Below are 16342 nucleotides of genomic sequence, written 5' to 3' on the forward strand. Positions count from 1 at the left end.
TGCTGATTCCTCTTCTCTCGTGCATGTTTTTGGTTACTGTATCATTTAGATTGTTAAATATCAAATTCATTATTTAAAACAAAATATAGAAAAATATTAGAAACTATCAAATTATGTTCATAATACACTTACAGATGGAGAAATAAATTCAGGAAAACGAAACTTTTATCACCATATAAAACCTACGTTTTGTATGTAAACAAAAACATGGCGCGAGCTTTGTTTACATTACAATGAAATATGAGCTCTGCATTTCGCTTATATTTTGAAAACCAAAGTTGAAATTATGGCTGACCATTAGAATTGCCTTTTAAGGACTTTGTAAACATTAAAAACGGGGGAGTAAAGTTTGAAAAAAAAAATCTTGACCATGCTCGTTTAATGTCAACGAGAAATCAGATAATATGAATGAAAAACAAACCCAAATATATTTTTAAAAATTGTACTTGCTCCTTTTATTGCTTATTATATGCACTTGTATAACATTCATTTGAAATTTGTAGGTTTTCATATATAAATGAATTTTGCAGTGTTAATTTTTTCGAGTCTCTTAGCTTTCCTTGAATTGAAAAAATGACCGATTTCTTGCGACATATTTGAAAAACAACATATTTTCTTCTGCCTGGTTTTCACTAACATAGTTCGCAGGGTCGTTAGGAATAGCGCTTTCTTTTCTCTGAGAGCCTCCCAACAACATATCGATATCACTCGATTTAGCAAATCCTGAGTTAGCGGCTCTGTAACTTGTGAAGCGTGGCTGCTTTTGTGACGTAGAACTTCCGTTGGAGCCCGGAAGTGGCTCTAGAATGCTAGGCTTCCAGTACTCACTATCTCGCGCTATGGTTCGGAAGAACACTAGATTCTCGGCGTCTCGGATTTCTCGTCTCTTTTCTTCCTCTGCTTCTTTTGGGTCTTCTGTGTGCAAACGGTTTCGAAAGTAAGCGTGTGTTTGCATACTAGCAGACTCACTTTCCGCCTGGGTGGATGTTGCCTTTAATTTAGAGGTTTCTCGTGATTTTTTCTTAGACTTTTCTCTCTTAGACTTTTCTTTGCTTTTTTCTTTGGCATCAATTCCAGTAAATTTCTTTTTCGTTTGCTTTGTTTTTTGCAACAAGTCATCGGGATAGACGATATCATTGGCACTTTTTAGTTTCTGTGATATTTTGGCGGGAAAAGAACATGAACTACTGTTCTCGAAAAAATTGCTGATTTCGCTTTCTTCAGCTGGACACATGTCTCTGGTGACCCATTTCGATATCTCCTGAAAATCTTCACTGTTTTCACCTGCGTTCATCACAAACTTGTTGGCAATTACGACTTTGTTCTCATTCAAATCCTTCCAGAATCTGGTATTTGGAACTTTTGTATTTGCTACAAAGGGAGCTTCCAAACCCCCGACATGCTGGTTCCTCCTCACATGTTCATACTTGGCATAGGGATCCTTCATCGCCTTCCTAGTTTTCTCGGTTTTGGCACTTCCGGTTGATGCTGCCTTGTTGAACACCGAGGCACTCGGAGAGTCTTGCCTTGAGTTACCTGTATGTAATCATGAAAAAAAAATTTATGAGCAAGTAAAAACAAATGCAAGACACATACATGTACTTTGCAAATGTTTTATCAAACGTGTGTCAGTTTGGCAATTCAAATAAATATGGCAGTCATGCTACAAAAAATTGGCACAGTGAATAATATGTTGCATGATAGACATTTATTCTTACCTCCATTGACCGTTCCCTGGGGATTATCGGTGTAGGATGGGCTGGCCCCTGTTTCAGTTTTCTCCTCGGTGTATGTCCTCAGCTCCAGGTCAGAAAGCACGACCAGGTCGTTCTCATCACACGTTTCGGTGTCTGAATTGGAATTAAATAAAAGGAATCAAGCCCTGCTACCATTTGACTTGTCCAGAAGCTGTCATGTTGTAAATTTTGAATTTACCGGGTGGCAGTAAATACAAAATTCATGTTGTAAATTTTGTATTTACTGCCACCCGGTAAATTCAAAATTTACAACATGACAAAGCTAAAGTTCAAATGTTTTGGAATTTTGTAAGAAACGGATTACTTGTTTATACATGTATATACACATATATATTGAATCTGCAGTTTGCATTTATCCAAAAGATATTTTAGGATTGCATACAGAGTAAAGGGCATTGTTTATAGTATAGAGTATTGGGGTATGTACTCGGAGTACTACTTTTTATGCACACTTTGACTGATACTAGTAGTTGGGCGTGCATGCAGGTAGTTGATAAAAGAGTCTACCAGTGCAAGTGATGTCCGAACTGTCTGAGCTGGAGGAGGACTGGGTCCGCTGTACCTCGCTGTAGATACTCCGGATCCCCCTACGGGTGGGCGCGGTGAGTACATCCACGTGGGTGGGTGCCTTGGCTATAGCCACGCCCTCTTTGTCTTCTTCTATCTCTCGCTCCTCTTCAATTTGCTGCAAGATAAACATATACTGAATATGAAGTGATATATTATATATTAAGTAAAAAACACCAGTTTCACTTATTACTTTATTTAAAAGTTGGATCACATGTCAAGCGTGTAGGATTTGAAAATGTACCTTCGGTCGAACAAATATTATATTTTTGGTATACATTATCTCAGTAAAAAGACTTGAAATGTGTTTGCTTTTTAGTGATACTAGTATAAAGTTCCCATTTTCCTGTAGTACAAATATTTACATGTATAACAATACTTCTTTAACTTGCACGCCAAATAAAAAAAAATCGCTATGTATTGAAACATATTGTATTCCAAATTCGTGACTTCAGAAAACGGTCCAGCACTTTTGATGTTCTAAACACGCAGCCAGGGTCACCTAACCCTGTAATTTACAATTCAACCATCGGTCAATACACGCGAAGTTTGGGATATCTATGTCAAAAACTAGTACCAGCTCTGATTTTCATTCGCCTCCTTATAGGGGGGCGGGTCGACCAAGTTGTAGACTTCTTAATCTTGATATTGCGTGTATATGAATTCAAAAGGTACATGTATCATATTTACATTTCACAGTTATGAAGACGTCCACGTCACTGGATGCTTATTTTAGACTTGTTCTTGTACTGTAACAGTTTTTGTCTATTTCGAATTATTAAATCAATCCACTTACGAGCTTAACTTTCATGAAAATATCGATTTTCCATGAACTCCATCATGTAGACAAAAATGATTGTTTGTACATACATTTACTAGTATTTCATAACCGCATATATACAAAGTATTCTTAGAATTAACAATGAAAACTGAATTCATGAAGTAATCAAGGAGCTCACTAAAAACGAAGCGGTGGTGGAAAATACAGAAAGTTACAAAACATGTTACTTAACATGCTTAACAGGGCAATTTAATTAGTGTAATACTGAGAAACCTTCTTGAAGAAACAGAGTACATGCATATTACTTACACAGATTCAAACGAGTCCATTTGAGGTTATTTATTTTGTTAAGCACGTAGCAGTTGAGGGGGGAAGGCGAATCTACTTCAACATTATGACAAGCAAAACAATTAAAGCAATATGAGCTGTATTTTTTAGAGTTTTATTTTGCTGCTAAAATACCTGCTAGTATAATAAGTCTGCATATAACTTAAACTTTCAACACAGGAAATAACTCTCTTCTAAGGAATATATAGCAAATCAATTTTTGTACAGGGCGACAATAATTCAGTTTTGCTCCAAACAAGGCTTCTTAACGGCCTTTTCCACAAAAATATGGCTAACAGAAATTTAAAAACCATGATATTTTTGTTATTTTAGTAGAAATGAACATTTTAGTAAAAAAAAATCTCAACATGAAAAATGCAGCTCATATTGCTTTAAAAAGAGGGAAACATAAAATTATTAAAATCTAAACTATTTGTGAATCTAGTTTGGGGGGGGGGGGGGGGGGTCGTTGACACCCCCCCCCTTTTAAGTAAATGTTTAAAAAATGACAGTTTCAAAAAAAAAAAAAAAAAAAAAAAGGGGGGGGGGGAAAGAAAGTAGAGATGGGATAGGTTGTGAAGACCCCTTCCTCTTCCCCCGTTGATTCGTGTCTGTCTTGTTTCACATGGTTTCATGATTACTTGTTGTACATGTTAATCTGTATCATCTTGTATTTCGTAGATAAATGCAAAAAACGTTTTTTACATTCTGTAAAACGTACCAAAATCGCGAAAATTTATTCACATGCTTCTTGTTAAAGGTCAGATGTATACATTTATCAATTCAACTATCAGAATATTTTTCTGTCGTTTCTTTTTATAAGTTTTTTTAAAATAATAAAATAAAGGTTTATGGAATGGGCATTACAAGTATTTGTACCGAATAGCTAAAGAATTGTGTACAATTCTTTATTTATTTGTGGACTTGCTTTGTGCAAGTACATGTAAACAAAATCAGATCCATTTGGTTATTGGAATCTACATTAGCCTAACTCGATTATCAAGGAATGATTTTTCTTGATGTCTATCGATTTTAAATGCAGTCATATCTTTACACACCAAAGGGCCTAACATGTATTGCAATTTCATATGAATAATAATACTTGCATAATTAACATGGATATACGATGTACATGTATACTGGTTGTTTGCAAAATACGTCGTTAGCGTATTCCACGTTATTTACCTCCATTTTGACAATTTCTTTTTCGTCCTTCATCGCATACTTCATCCCTAAGCCCTTCTCGAACTCCTTCCGCTCTGTTTTCTTCTGTTCCAGCATGCTCCTCAGCTGTTGCAACCTTTCCATCCTTTGCCGCCGAAGAATCTCGATATCGTCTGCCGATTGCTGCAAAGCCTCGCCATCGCCGTGGCTAAACTGACAGTCGTTCTCTCGTTCTATATTTCTTTTTTCCGACGAAATCTTCTTCTCCAGCTCGCTTTCCAGATGTGCCATTTCCTGTGAAGAGCATTCGATCCTCGTCTTGAGGACTGGGGTACCAGTATTTGGGGTGTTCCTACCAGAAAGACGACTGTTCACAGTTGGTTTTTGGATACTCTCGATGCACTTCTCCAACATGGTACTGACTAGAGCCCTTGACACAGACTCCATGTCGGAGTTGTTTTGATTTTCTTTGCCGACTTGTGGTGCAAAGATTGACAAGTGTCCAAACTTTTCTTCCAAAGAAGACGGAGGAGTTGTCTCAAAGCTCAGCTCCTCATTTTTCGCCTCGTTTTGATAGTCTGGAGGTACTGTATTTTCTCCAAAATCAGTTCCAACCTGGGGTGCCTTCATTAAATCAGTGGTCTCTCCACCGTCATCGATACGTGGCTCTGGGGTGGTGTTCGCATTTTGCGATAGGTTGTCTCGGTTTATTTCCATGTATTTGTTGATTTTGTTTTCTTTCTTGTTTTCTCTTACGAAAATGTTTTCGCACGTATTTTTGATACGCTTTTGAAAATTAGACTCAACCTCGCTGCCTGTATGTTCCAGATCTAAAGACACTGATGCAGCACAACAAAATGGCGAGTCCTTTGAGCTTGGTTGCAGGGGTGATTTTGAAAGGTTAAACATTGAGTCAGAATTAATTTTCCTCTCGAGTTCTAAGTTTAAATCACAGTACATTAATGTGCTGTTTGCTTCTCTTGTTGATGATACAGAGGTAAATTGCCCCACTGCCTCGTCACTTTTCGAAGAGTCCTCTTCTTCAGCGATTGTGGACAGAGAGATATGCCACCGCATTGTACTGATCACATATTTTGCTGCAAAACAGTTGTATATCAACTATACATGTATATAACGTAAACAAATCTAAAATATATTTACTTATTTTATTTTTTCTGAACGTGTTTACAACTTACCTCCTTGAAAAACGTTAACTACATTTATCTTGATGACGTAAATATATTATGATGTCACAATAAAAATTCTTTCATTATGACGTCATTGTGTGTGTATTATGACGTATGGCTAAAACGTGTAAATCTTTTCTTTTGTCATGTATACTTGAAAAGTATGCACTGATAAAAGCTATTGTTCTGATAAATCGGGTCCTTTTTTTTTTTACTAGTTCTTTACAAAAAAGGTTATGCGCCCATGTGGATCAAAGCAAACTTAATTTCAATTTTCGAATTCCCGTGCCTTATTTCGTCTTTGTTGAAATAACAGCTATATCCAGAGTTTGAAGAATTGCATGGTATTTTTTAAGATGAAGTATAGTTACCATGTCGCTCTTAAAATATATGTACATGTCTCAAAGTAATCAGTAATTTTAAGAAATTGTAGGGAAAAAATTGCTTTAAAGTCGGCTTGTATACAGATGTAGAACTGTTTATATCGTTTAAATTTTACCCAACATCGGGGAAAAGTAATTTGCATTCTGATCTGGGATCATGCGCGGATCTAGAAGAGGGTTAGGGGGTTTGTAATCCCCCTGCAAATTTAAATTTCTTCAAATTTACAATATAAAATTAAAAAATATTAACTCAGACCCCCCTCCTGGATACCTCAGAATGCCAATCCCCCACCCCTACCCCGGAAAAAAATCTTGACCCGCGCATTGGGATAGTTCATATATCAAATATTATGATATTATAGTACCTGCAGTACAGACGCTTTTATCAGATATCAAAAAGTCTTTTATTCGATATGTTTTCTCCGATTTTACGGCATGAAAGTTCCAATAAAAGAGTTAGTCGTAAGTTTATAGGTCGAATTGGATTTCTAGTCTTATTAAACTGACGTTTAATACTCTCTCTCTCTCTCTCTCTCTCTCTCTCTCTCTCTCTCTCTCTCTCTCTCTCTGTTATATACATGCAGTGACAATTGAAAACTTTCATTTTAAAAAAATGAGTTAGACAGTTTTTTCTCACAACAGGATAGTATTTATTTATTTTGTTCACCGAAAATCATGTTTGATAATAATACAATCTAAATAAATGTTTATACTAAAATTCTGAATTGTGTTTAATAGAATAATTTTCTATTTAAAGACCTAACTAAAATTTATCCCCCCCCCCCCAAAAAAAAAAGAAATAAATAAAAAAAAAATAAAAAAAAATTAAAAAAACCAAAACATTAACAAAAATTATGGTTGAATGTTGAAATTTGTTCGTTTTCATTTATGTCTTGCTATTATAGTGTAAATTTGCCCTTTTTCGTGCCATTCATTAAAAAAAAAACATTTTCACTTTCATCCATCAACTGCTTATCAGGCGCTTGTACGAGTGCTTTCCCCTAATCTAGCTTTCATCGATCCAAACGTTAGTCGAAGCCTGACCAATGAAAACATTGTGAATGATCGCCATATTGCTCTGTTTTACCACACCCTGGATAGTGTATCGGTGAAACGGTGGACTCAAACGGGGTCAAAAGGAGACCCTAATTGAAGCCCATGACCTCCGAATAATAATAAATGGAATTGGAAAATATCGTAGCAAATACGGTGTATATTAAAGCACGAGAGGGTATGTATACCACCCCATTATTGCTATCTCCGAAAACGTCTATCGCTGTCGACTTCATTACTGATGTTATTATACACTAAATGCATATTGATTCACCGCTGATTTCAATGTGTTAGAAAAATCTTGTATATTTTTGTGATATATGTACTTGTGAGCTAAGTTTACAGCCATGTGCATTGCGTTGGCTATATATTCTTCACGAAAAAAAAAACCGAGGCCATTTTCAATTTTTTCTATGTGGCCTAAATACTTATAGCTGTTGGTTTCGCATCTTCTGACAGGTTTGATCTTGGTGAAGTTCGACGGCAAAATTTCGTTATAATTGATTTCAAGATACGAAGTTGATTATCGTTTTTAAGCATCGTTATTTAATTATATTTTGTGGCAATTGGTTTTTGATATCTGGGCCCTTTAAAATCCACAGTCCGCGTTTCCTCAGCTGGGATCAGTTATTTAGTGATTATAGTACAATGAGGGTTGGATGGTCTTGACGATTGTCCAGTAGATTTTTTGGCTCAGAAATGTTGTAAGTAAAAGTGATATAAAATATGCATTGGACAGCTGTTGGAATTAACATTTATCATTCTCAACCTTTGCAGTTTGGGTTTTATAAAAATTATGGAAATGATCATAGATTGTTTTATTTAAAGTGCTCAAGGTACATTTGAAGGTACTACAAGTCAGTGATATTAAACTTTGATGATAACTCTGAATACTTGTAATGGCAGTAGTCATTGAATTAATGAAGTAAAATCTACAATGTGTCTTTAGATCCATTTACCACTAAATCCTTCATTTAGTGCGTTGAGAACCAAAAAAAAATTGAATTTCAAATCAGAATATTTAGTATACCAAGACTTTATGCATATAATCTTATTGGGATCAGTGCTTCAAGTATTTCATAACAAACAATAGTACTGTAGATATATTTGTTTTTATATATACCGGCCTATATATATAAACCTTTCATCACCACTCCAATATGATGAAAAAAAAATTATCCAAGCAATGTTGGGGATCTGATTTAATTATATATATCCCATGTTGTTGATTATTCCAACACTTCAAGCCATCTGATGAAATTCCAGACTGACAAAGTGATATGATCATGTGTGAGATTTTCATACACCTGGTTATTGCGGTTCTTGTAAACCAATTCCAGTTTTTTTTTTCCCTATTAAAAAAAATCTTGCCAAGCTTATTTCCTAGTTTTAAGTTGGAGATCTATCCATCTTTTGATGTGAAGCCCCAGGAAGTGAATTTAATGCATATACAGTTAATCAAACTCAAATCTGGATTTGGATTTTTTGTTTATTGTCAATATTTCTAATTATACATGTCAAGATATTATCTGTTTAACAGGCTAAATTTGCATACATTTTTAATGTGGAATTGGTGATGTTCTTTATTAATGCATTATGCTATGACATTGACCTACATAAAATATAGAATTCTGTATGTAAAAAGGTTCTTATATCCCGAAGGTTAGCTTGGTATTGATGCATTTTTATGCGGCATACAGTGTGTACTTTGCATGGAGAATATTCCTGTTACAAGACCAGATTTAGATTTACCAATATAAAGCTGTGTTTATTTAATGTTGGCACAGGTACTTGTTGGGGAATAGGATGCATATCCACAGGGCTTTGTAGAAATTGATCCAGATAAACATGTACTAAGTGTATAATATAGCATTCTCTCTCTCTCTCTCTCTCTCTCTCTCTCTCTCTCTCTCTCTCTCTCTCTCTCTCTCTCTCTCTCTCCATTTCTCTCAACATATGATCATGTCTTCCATGTGAGCTCTTTTAAGGTACTTCACTACACCGAGACGTATACTTTTTAAGACACTACGTCACAAGATGGCGATTTAAATGCTTTGTTAAACTGTTTGTATCAATTGATTCAGGTGTATATCGTCATAGCTCAGTGGTTAAAGTATCAGGCTTATGAACTGCAGGTCATGAGTTCGAATCCACCTGGGGTTTTTGTTTATGTTTACTGGATGAAATTTTTGAAAACATCATTTTTTATCTAAAATTGCACATTTTTTTGCCTATTTGACATATACACTTCCTATCCATCATGCGTTCTATCATAATCAAGTAATTTTCTGCTGATTTGAGAAACTATTTTACGGTGTAGCGAGGCACCTTAAGACCACTTCTTTCCTCATTATACTGAAACAGAGATTAAAAAAAAAGCTGTTATGTGATATGATACAACATGCGTGACATTTCTTTGGTCATCCCCATTACACAGTAGCTACTGATTTTAAAAAAGAAAATAACATATATGATTTGGATGAAACTAAAGCTAACATACACTTTCAGCAATTTTGATGAGATTCAAGGGCTTCTGGCTATGATCAAAAGTTTCAAGTTTGCATTTTATTTTAGTTGCCATATTTAAAAGATAATTATGAAAGAAATAGGAATATATTTTTATGGTGTCAAAATTTTTGTTGCATTAGGCTTGAATCAGCAGCTAGTACATACATGGTTTGTGATTTGGATGTTATGATATTGATTATAATCCCAGGTTGATAGCTTTATGACATCAGTGTACTTATTGTTGGAAACCCATGGTCAGTCAGAAAGAAGTTATGACATACATGTACTTACATGTACTGGTATTATATGTTTGAAACCCATTATGCAACACTGACAATGGGTTTCTGACATGTAGACAGATACTGTAAAAATATAAGTTAGGTAATCTAAATAGGTGATAATAATGGTAATATGCCGCCACTCTCACAAGATTTATGATATTTTAAGTGATAATTCTTTACATCAGGTTTTTTTTTATCCACCTGTTGATTTATACTTATTAATAAGCAGTATATGTATTACCTCACATGTACAGCAGAATGCATGTACAGTTAAGTTTACTCTTTTAAATGATCTCTGGTGCATACACACTGAATAGAGAGATATTAACGTGATATTTTATCTGAACCCTTTATTTCTGAAAATATTCCAAATTAAACATTTATGATTTATCAAATATAATTATATTCCATGTCATTCCCTAGTATAGAAATTTGTAATTATAGCTAATAGCAACATGATGATAAATGCCGTTGTATGCTAGAATTCAATTGAAATATATGTGCTGTGCAATGGACCTGACATCAGATTTGTTCACAAATAGTTTGCCATTATCTTCTACCTTATGAAGTAGAGGCCTTGTCATAAAAGCTATGCTCCAAGTCTTGGTTGTGATGGCTGCAGTGATTGAATGTAATAAGCTCTAGTGAATTATTTAGTTTACCGGTGATGGCATTATTAATGAAAATGTGATATAGCTCTTAGACATTGCATCATTGTACACAGAGGTTTATTAATGTTCTTGATAAGTTTGGAAATGCGGACATTGATGTGTATTGGAATGATTTTGCTAAGCTTCAAATAATGGTGTACAGTATTTTTGGAACTTGAAGAGCTAATATAAATCATTTCAAAATCCCTCCTCAAGACATAATGCCAATTCACTGCTAATTGCCTGGGAATGAATAATGTAGAAGTTTCATGAAGTCAGAACTACTGCATCTGCTTCTCTGTGCATGCTAAGCTTTACTACATGTATATATGCACTGTTATTCTAAACCAATATCTTATGATGTAATTTGAAAATCGAAGGTAGTAAGGTGGCATGTGCTAACAAATTCTTGTGGCTAACCTACTATGCACTCAAAATTAAAAGTTTCAATGTTTTAACCGTCTGAGTTTACAAAGTAAAGGCACATCCAAATGTGAAGTACTTGAACAGCAGATGTAGATAAAACTGTAATTGGGCATTTGTTTGGAATAGTGCTTCTTGCTAAATGTGATTGACTGTGTTAATGGTCTGTTAGTATTTTTGTGTGGCTTTGTAGACGTGGAGAGGATAAGATTTTCAATGGGGTGTTCTTTTTAAGAACAATATTTTTGATAATTGTAAACACTATAGTACTGTATTAGACCCTTTTGCCAATTATTAATAATTTATTTCTTGTTTTTAAACATGTAATTACGCCCCGGTTGCTGTCTTTAAAGCTTGATGGATACTCAAGCTAAAATCTCAATGGGGTCAGACCACTGTTTGACTTTAAAGGCATTTATGAAGAGATTTGAACTGTAATGACTTGCTCAAACATCATGAGAACCTAAGAGTCAAGTGCTATATTCTCTGCAGTTTCCATTTTTGAAATGCTAAACAAATGCAGAGAAAAATTTCCATTGAAAAGAACTTTAAAATTATACCAATCACATAATACCCTTCATATTGAATGAAAAATAAATTCCATATTACTATTATAATGATTTTTGGTAAGGATTCAAAGCGTGGGCTCGAAAATTAATTGCATGGCTAGGAATACCAATAATAATAGTGATTTGATTCCAAAGGAAAGTCTTAAATAGAATTAGGCCCGTCTTTGACGGAGGGTTCATTTTGGTCAGCCCCGGCAACAGCAGATTCTGTGAATGTGGTGAGTCGTTAGGAGATGAATTAGTCCGCTGCCAGCCTTGTGCTCCAGAATTCCGTGGTCAATACTTGTAGCTGGTTTCACCAGTGGAAATTAAGCAATTATATTACTGGAATTGTCTTGACTTGCAGGTCAGTTTTCCAATCAATTGATTTGAAGCTAAAGATAAGGACTTGGTGTGATAAATTGGCCTGGACTTTTCCATGTTCCAAGGTTCTTATTGGATTTGATCATCAGATGGTCCTGTTATTGGATTGTATAGGCAAGCAAGAGGACACATCTACATATACATCACAGACCTGTTCTCTTGATGTCTTCGACTCTTGTGCTCCCCGGTTTAGCTATATTATGCGTGCATGCTTTGAAGATGTCAATTAGTAATGCCATTTTTTAAATAGGTTTTTACAGTAAAACTTGGATACAGCAAAAACATTTACAATAAAATCTTGCTTAGAATGAATTCAGTATCATTTTCGCTAATCTTTTTATAACAAAATTCTTTTTTACCCCTAGTACTTATAATAGCTATGTTTGACTGTATTCAACATGTACGATATATATAGATATGGTATATTAGCTATTACCAAGATTGATTTATGTTATGAATGTGATATATTTTTTCAGTATATGCTCCTTGTTTTCTATATTTTCATGGAATCAATATTCTTTTTCCATAAGAACTTCTAAATCCCATTTGACTTCATTCTGCCATCGTCTTCAGTGAAGTTGTAGAATTTGTTCTTTTTCTCTGGCTTTTCTATGCTTCTATAAATACTCGTCCAGTCACAAGTAAGGGCTATAGTGGAGGAAAATCGTGCAGTTTGCCCCGTGTTTGTCTTTGCCTGTGTCAAGTTTGGACCGCGTTTACTTTAGAGATGACTATATTATCTGTTAGTGAGCAAACATTTATGTTTACCCTTTCCATAAAAGTGTTGTTTTCACCTTTGTTTTAAGATAAAGACGAAGAAAGAAGAAGGGCTAGGGGTTAGTTTTGTAAAGCTCGAAAGTGAAATATGATTCAGACGAGAAAACACTCTCCAGCTATTGATAGCTTTCTTCTCGGTTCAACAAGAGAAATGTTTGTGGATTTAGAAAACGAGCTTGTACTAACACATTCTCAGCTGTTAGTTTCTCTAATTTGGAAAATCACTTAATTTATGTGCGGCGGAGAACATTTGAAAAGCATGTTCCCGATTTATGATCTATGTGTTTGAGAAATATGTAAAACACAAAGAAAGCACACAAGTTGATTTGTTCGATATATTAAATGTTTTAGATTTTTTTTTTCTTCTCACTAAAAGGGTTATTCATGAACTGCCCAGTGTGAGAGCAGTTTATCATTTTATGTGCTTGCTATATCATCAGGCCTGATGGCTACCGACTGTGAAAACCTGGCAGCAATGAAGAAATCATTGTATCAAACCCTTTTTAATTAAAATAAACTGCCATAGGCTACTATAACCAATTTGATAAATTCCCCCACCAGCTCTTATCAGAATGCCTACATGGCATACATCTTTTGATAAGTTCCAAGGAGAGTATATAGATATTCATTTACATATTCATGTTAAGTTTTGGGATATATCTCTCTCCCCCATACCGTCCCTTTTGTACCAGAAATATCTTAGTAAACACAGTCTTAAGTAGAGCAGTGTGCATACCTTGAAATTTGTGTTTATCGCTGACCTTTTGTGACCTTGATAATAGACAGGAAAGAAAGCTTTTCCTGTGCAGGGAGCTTTTGAGCAATTGATAGCCCATCCATTTCCCCTATGCAGCCCTTGTAGACATGTAAATAGATACTTACCAATCAAACAAAATTTATTACAAGAAGCTGGGAAGTTCATGAATTATCTCATTACATAATTTGATTTGGTGTTTTGTATCTTATAACCCAATTCCAGAGATTTCTCGTTATCTCTCTCTGATGCAACAGAGGAAATTCAGACTGTTGCATGCTCGCCCCAATCTCTCCTGATTTAATGTTTGTTTTTTTGATAGTTGGGGATGGCTGATTCTGTTATCCAGATTGGAGGTGTCTGGCTTCAAGAGTATAGAGTTATACTTGGCATACCTTCTTGACATGTTGTGATTCTGTGATAGAGAGTGATTTCTGCATCACTACTACGCAAGACAAGATTCTTCTATGTGTAGCTAGGTTTATGTCACTGCGGGAAGATTTTTCTCTCTTACTGGCCCAACATGTCAGTACTTTTTAAAGATTGAAACTCTGATCCCCCTCTCTCTCTCTCTCTCTCTCTCTCTCTCTCTCTCTCTCTCTCTCTCTCTCTCTCTCTCTCTCTCTCTCTCTCTCTCTCTCTTCCTCTCAACCTCGCTGTAACAACAAGCATCATTTTTTTTATACATATACGTATATTTAGTTGGTTGGTTATAGTAAGAAGGTATTAGACTGAAAGGTCTTTTCTTGTCTCCTTGAAAAATTACATTACTAAGTATTTATGTATTTAGAAATCTTAATTCTCTTGGGCATGTATTTCATACTAGGTAGACTGGACATTGAATCTTCATGTGTCATGCCTATGTAGGCCCTATTGTAATGAGGTGGAATCGCATTGTTTGTCTCATCAGAAAGTATGCTTGCCAAGTAAAAAAAAAGGATCAGAATAAGTAAAACCTATTCATCCTACCCCCTTTTTTTAGGGACTTAGGAAAGCAGTTTTTAAGCTGTGATCCCTGATGCTGTGTCTGGTTGCCTAATTAGTGAGATTTGATGTGCGACCTTTGTACCTGTTGGTGCAGATATAGGCAGTGTATTGATTTCTACCTGTGCTAAAGCTGTATTGATTTATCATGTAAGGAGAATTTTGATCACGATTATGGTGATAATTCTTCATAATTACTAAATGGCCTACAAAAGCCATGAGTATAGACCTGTCATGGTAGGGGCTGAGAGGAAATTCGCCACCACCATGGTAACAAAGAGAGGATGTTACTCAGGGCTATAATGATTATTTCTTATTAATTTGAGTTTTAATTACAATGTAGCTTTATTAAAATTGTCCTTTCAGTGCATAATGTTCCTTAATTAAGAGGAGGAAGTGTGTTACGTACATGCTTGAAAAGAGAAAATAGAAGGTGAAAAAAATTATAGCCTCATTTTATGTTCATTCACACGGACATTGCAGTGAAATATTACAAGCTTTAAAAAAAGATTTTGAAAAATAAATAGCTTGGAATATGTATTGTAGCAAGTTTGAAATGTAAATTATGTAACATGGCTAGACTTTTGTCTAGCCATGTTAGACTATGTATTCAAATTTCCTGGAAAGAGGAGGTCTATATATAATAAAATTCGAATTAGAAAATCAAATTATGAAACTAAAACATTTTGGTTTTTGTAAAAAGAATTTTAATTAATATTGCCAGAAAAATCATATTTAAATTCATAGGTAGAGCTTCAGATGATAAAAGATGTACCAATAATTTATACAATTGTAATCCACAGATCTTTTAAAACTTTTGATTTTTTTTTTTTTTTGGATATTCTTCATCTATTTCCAGGTTTCAGGTGCCAGTAAAACTCATTTTTCAGGTTACTTTGTTGATTATTTCTTTTAAGAAAAAAAACTGAAAATTTTGTATTTTACTAGTTTGATACAACAACATTTTGTTGCTCTGTAATACAATGCGTTTATTCACCACAAAGTGTGTGCATTATGATGCAGTTCCTTTATATTCCCCGCAGGGAACATTTTTTAACTGAAAGATTTTATAGTAATGACGAAGAGCATTGTAAAGGAAAGTTTCTTTAAGTTTTATTGTTGATTATAAAGTATTACTGCTCTCTTCATGTATTTTAGACTTAAAAAAAAAAAATTAAAAAAAAATAAATTGAAAGGAAGGATCAGTGGAGAGATTGGTCCTCGAGATATTTTCATCTTTATGATTAAATCTGAGAATGGAAATTCTTGTAGGTTTATGTCACTTCCATATCTCTGTAATAACTACTGTTGGTTAGTTAGAGCGGAGCTTAGCCAGTGATGATGTCTAGTGATAATTGGCTGGATAGGGTTCATAACGCAGCGTGACAGTCATTTCACAGGAGAGCAAGCAGAGGTGGAATGGTTCAATCAAGTTAAAAGGATTGAAAAATCAGTTTTCAACCGTTTTTTTATCGCTGTTTTTTCACGATTTTGAGGTTTCTAAAATGTACTTGATGGTTTGATTTAGAATATCGAAAATTCTTCACTTTGCTAAAAAAAATAAAAATGAAGTGCACAATCTTCTTACATGACGTACAACAGAGTTAAAGCAGGGCTCATGCGGGCTTAATAGTCACTTGAGTAATATTGCTCAGATTTGAAATCTCACAGCTAATATGCCTTTCCGATCTCATTCACACGAAACTGGTAGACCATGCCAGATATTAAGTGCATGTTTGCATAATGTTCATATCTTGAGGTTGAAATACCTTCAATTGGTTTATCAAGGTTTTAAAATTTGATTCGATCATCTT

The 16342-nt window shown here is 34.7% G+C and overlaps 2 protein-coding genes across 3 annotated transcripts in view; one reads left to right on the forward strand and one right to left on the reverse strand.

The window, feature by feature from the left end:
* Nucleotides 1-426: 426 nt before the first annotated feature.
* Nucleotides 427-5862, reverse strand: LOC105325644 (uncharacterized). The gene is made up of 5 exons (XM_011425305.3): nt 5793-5862; nt 4618-5693; nt 2265-2442; nt 1719-1850; nt 427-1536 (listed from the first exon to the last, which is right to left on the reverse strand). The coding sequence occupies exons 2-5, from the start codon at nt 5671-5673 to the stop codon at nt 551-553; spliced, it is 2352 nt and encodes a 783-aa protein (XP_011423607.3). The 5' UTR covers nt 5674-5693; nt 5793-5862; the 3' UTR covers nt 427-550.
* Nucleotides 5863-7199: 1337 nt separating this feature from the next.
* LOC105324517 (G protein-coupled receptor kinase 5) overlaps nt 7200-16342 on the forward strand; it is a 33359-nt gene continuing 24216 nt past the window's right edge. Inside the window, exon 1 of one of the 2 annotated variants that reach the window (XM_034472330.2) lies at nt 7200-7397. In XM_034472330.2, the coding sequence (XP_034328221.1) occupies nt 7346-7397 (52 nt within the window). In that variant the 5' untranslated portion in view covers nt 7200-7345. The remainder of the gene's footprint in view (nt 7398-16342) is intronic. The other variant, XM_034472331.2, reaches the window with a different exon arrangement.

Source organism: Magallana gigas, chromosome 8, assembly GCF_963853765.1.
Source record: "Magallana gigas chromosome 8, xbMagGiga1.1, whole genome shotgun sequence".
Taxonomy (NCBI): domain Eukaryota; kingdom Metazoa; phylum Mollusca; class Bivalvia; order Ostreida; family Ostreidae; genus Magallana; species Magallana gigas.

What these genes read in the sequence shown, in the direction of transcription:
- LOC105325644 (XM_011425305.3), bottom strand. Translation starts at nt 5,673, where the DNA reads ATGCGGTGGCATATCTCTCTGTCCACAATCGCTGAAGAAGAGGACTCT. An exon ending in TTCGGACATCACTTGCACTG is followed by an intron (nt 1,851 to 2,264) that starts GTAGACTCTTTT and finishes ATTCCAATTCAG; the next exon opens with ACACCGAAACGTGTGATGAG. An exon ending in CCAGGGAACGGTCAATGGAG is followed by an intron (nt 1,537 to 1,718) that starts GTAAGAATAAAT and finishes GATTACATACAG; the next exon opens with GTAACTCAAGGCAAGACTCT.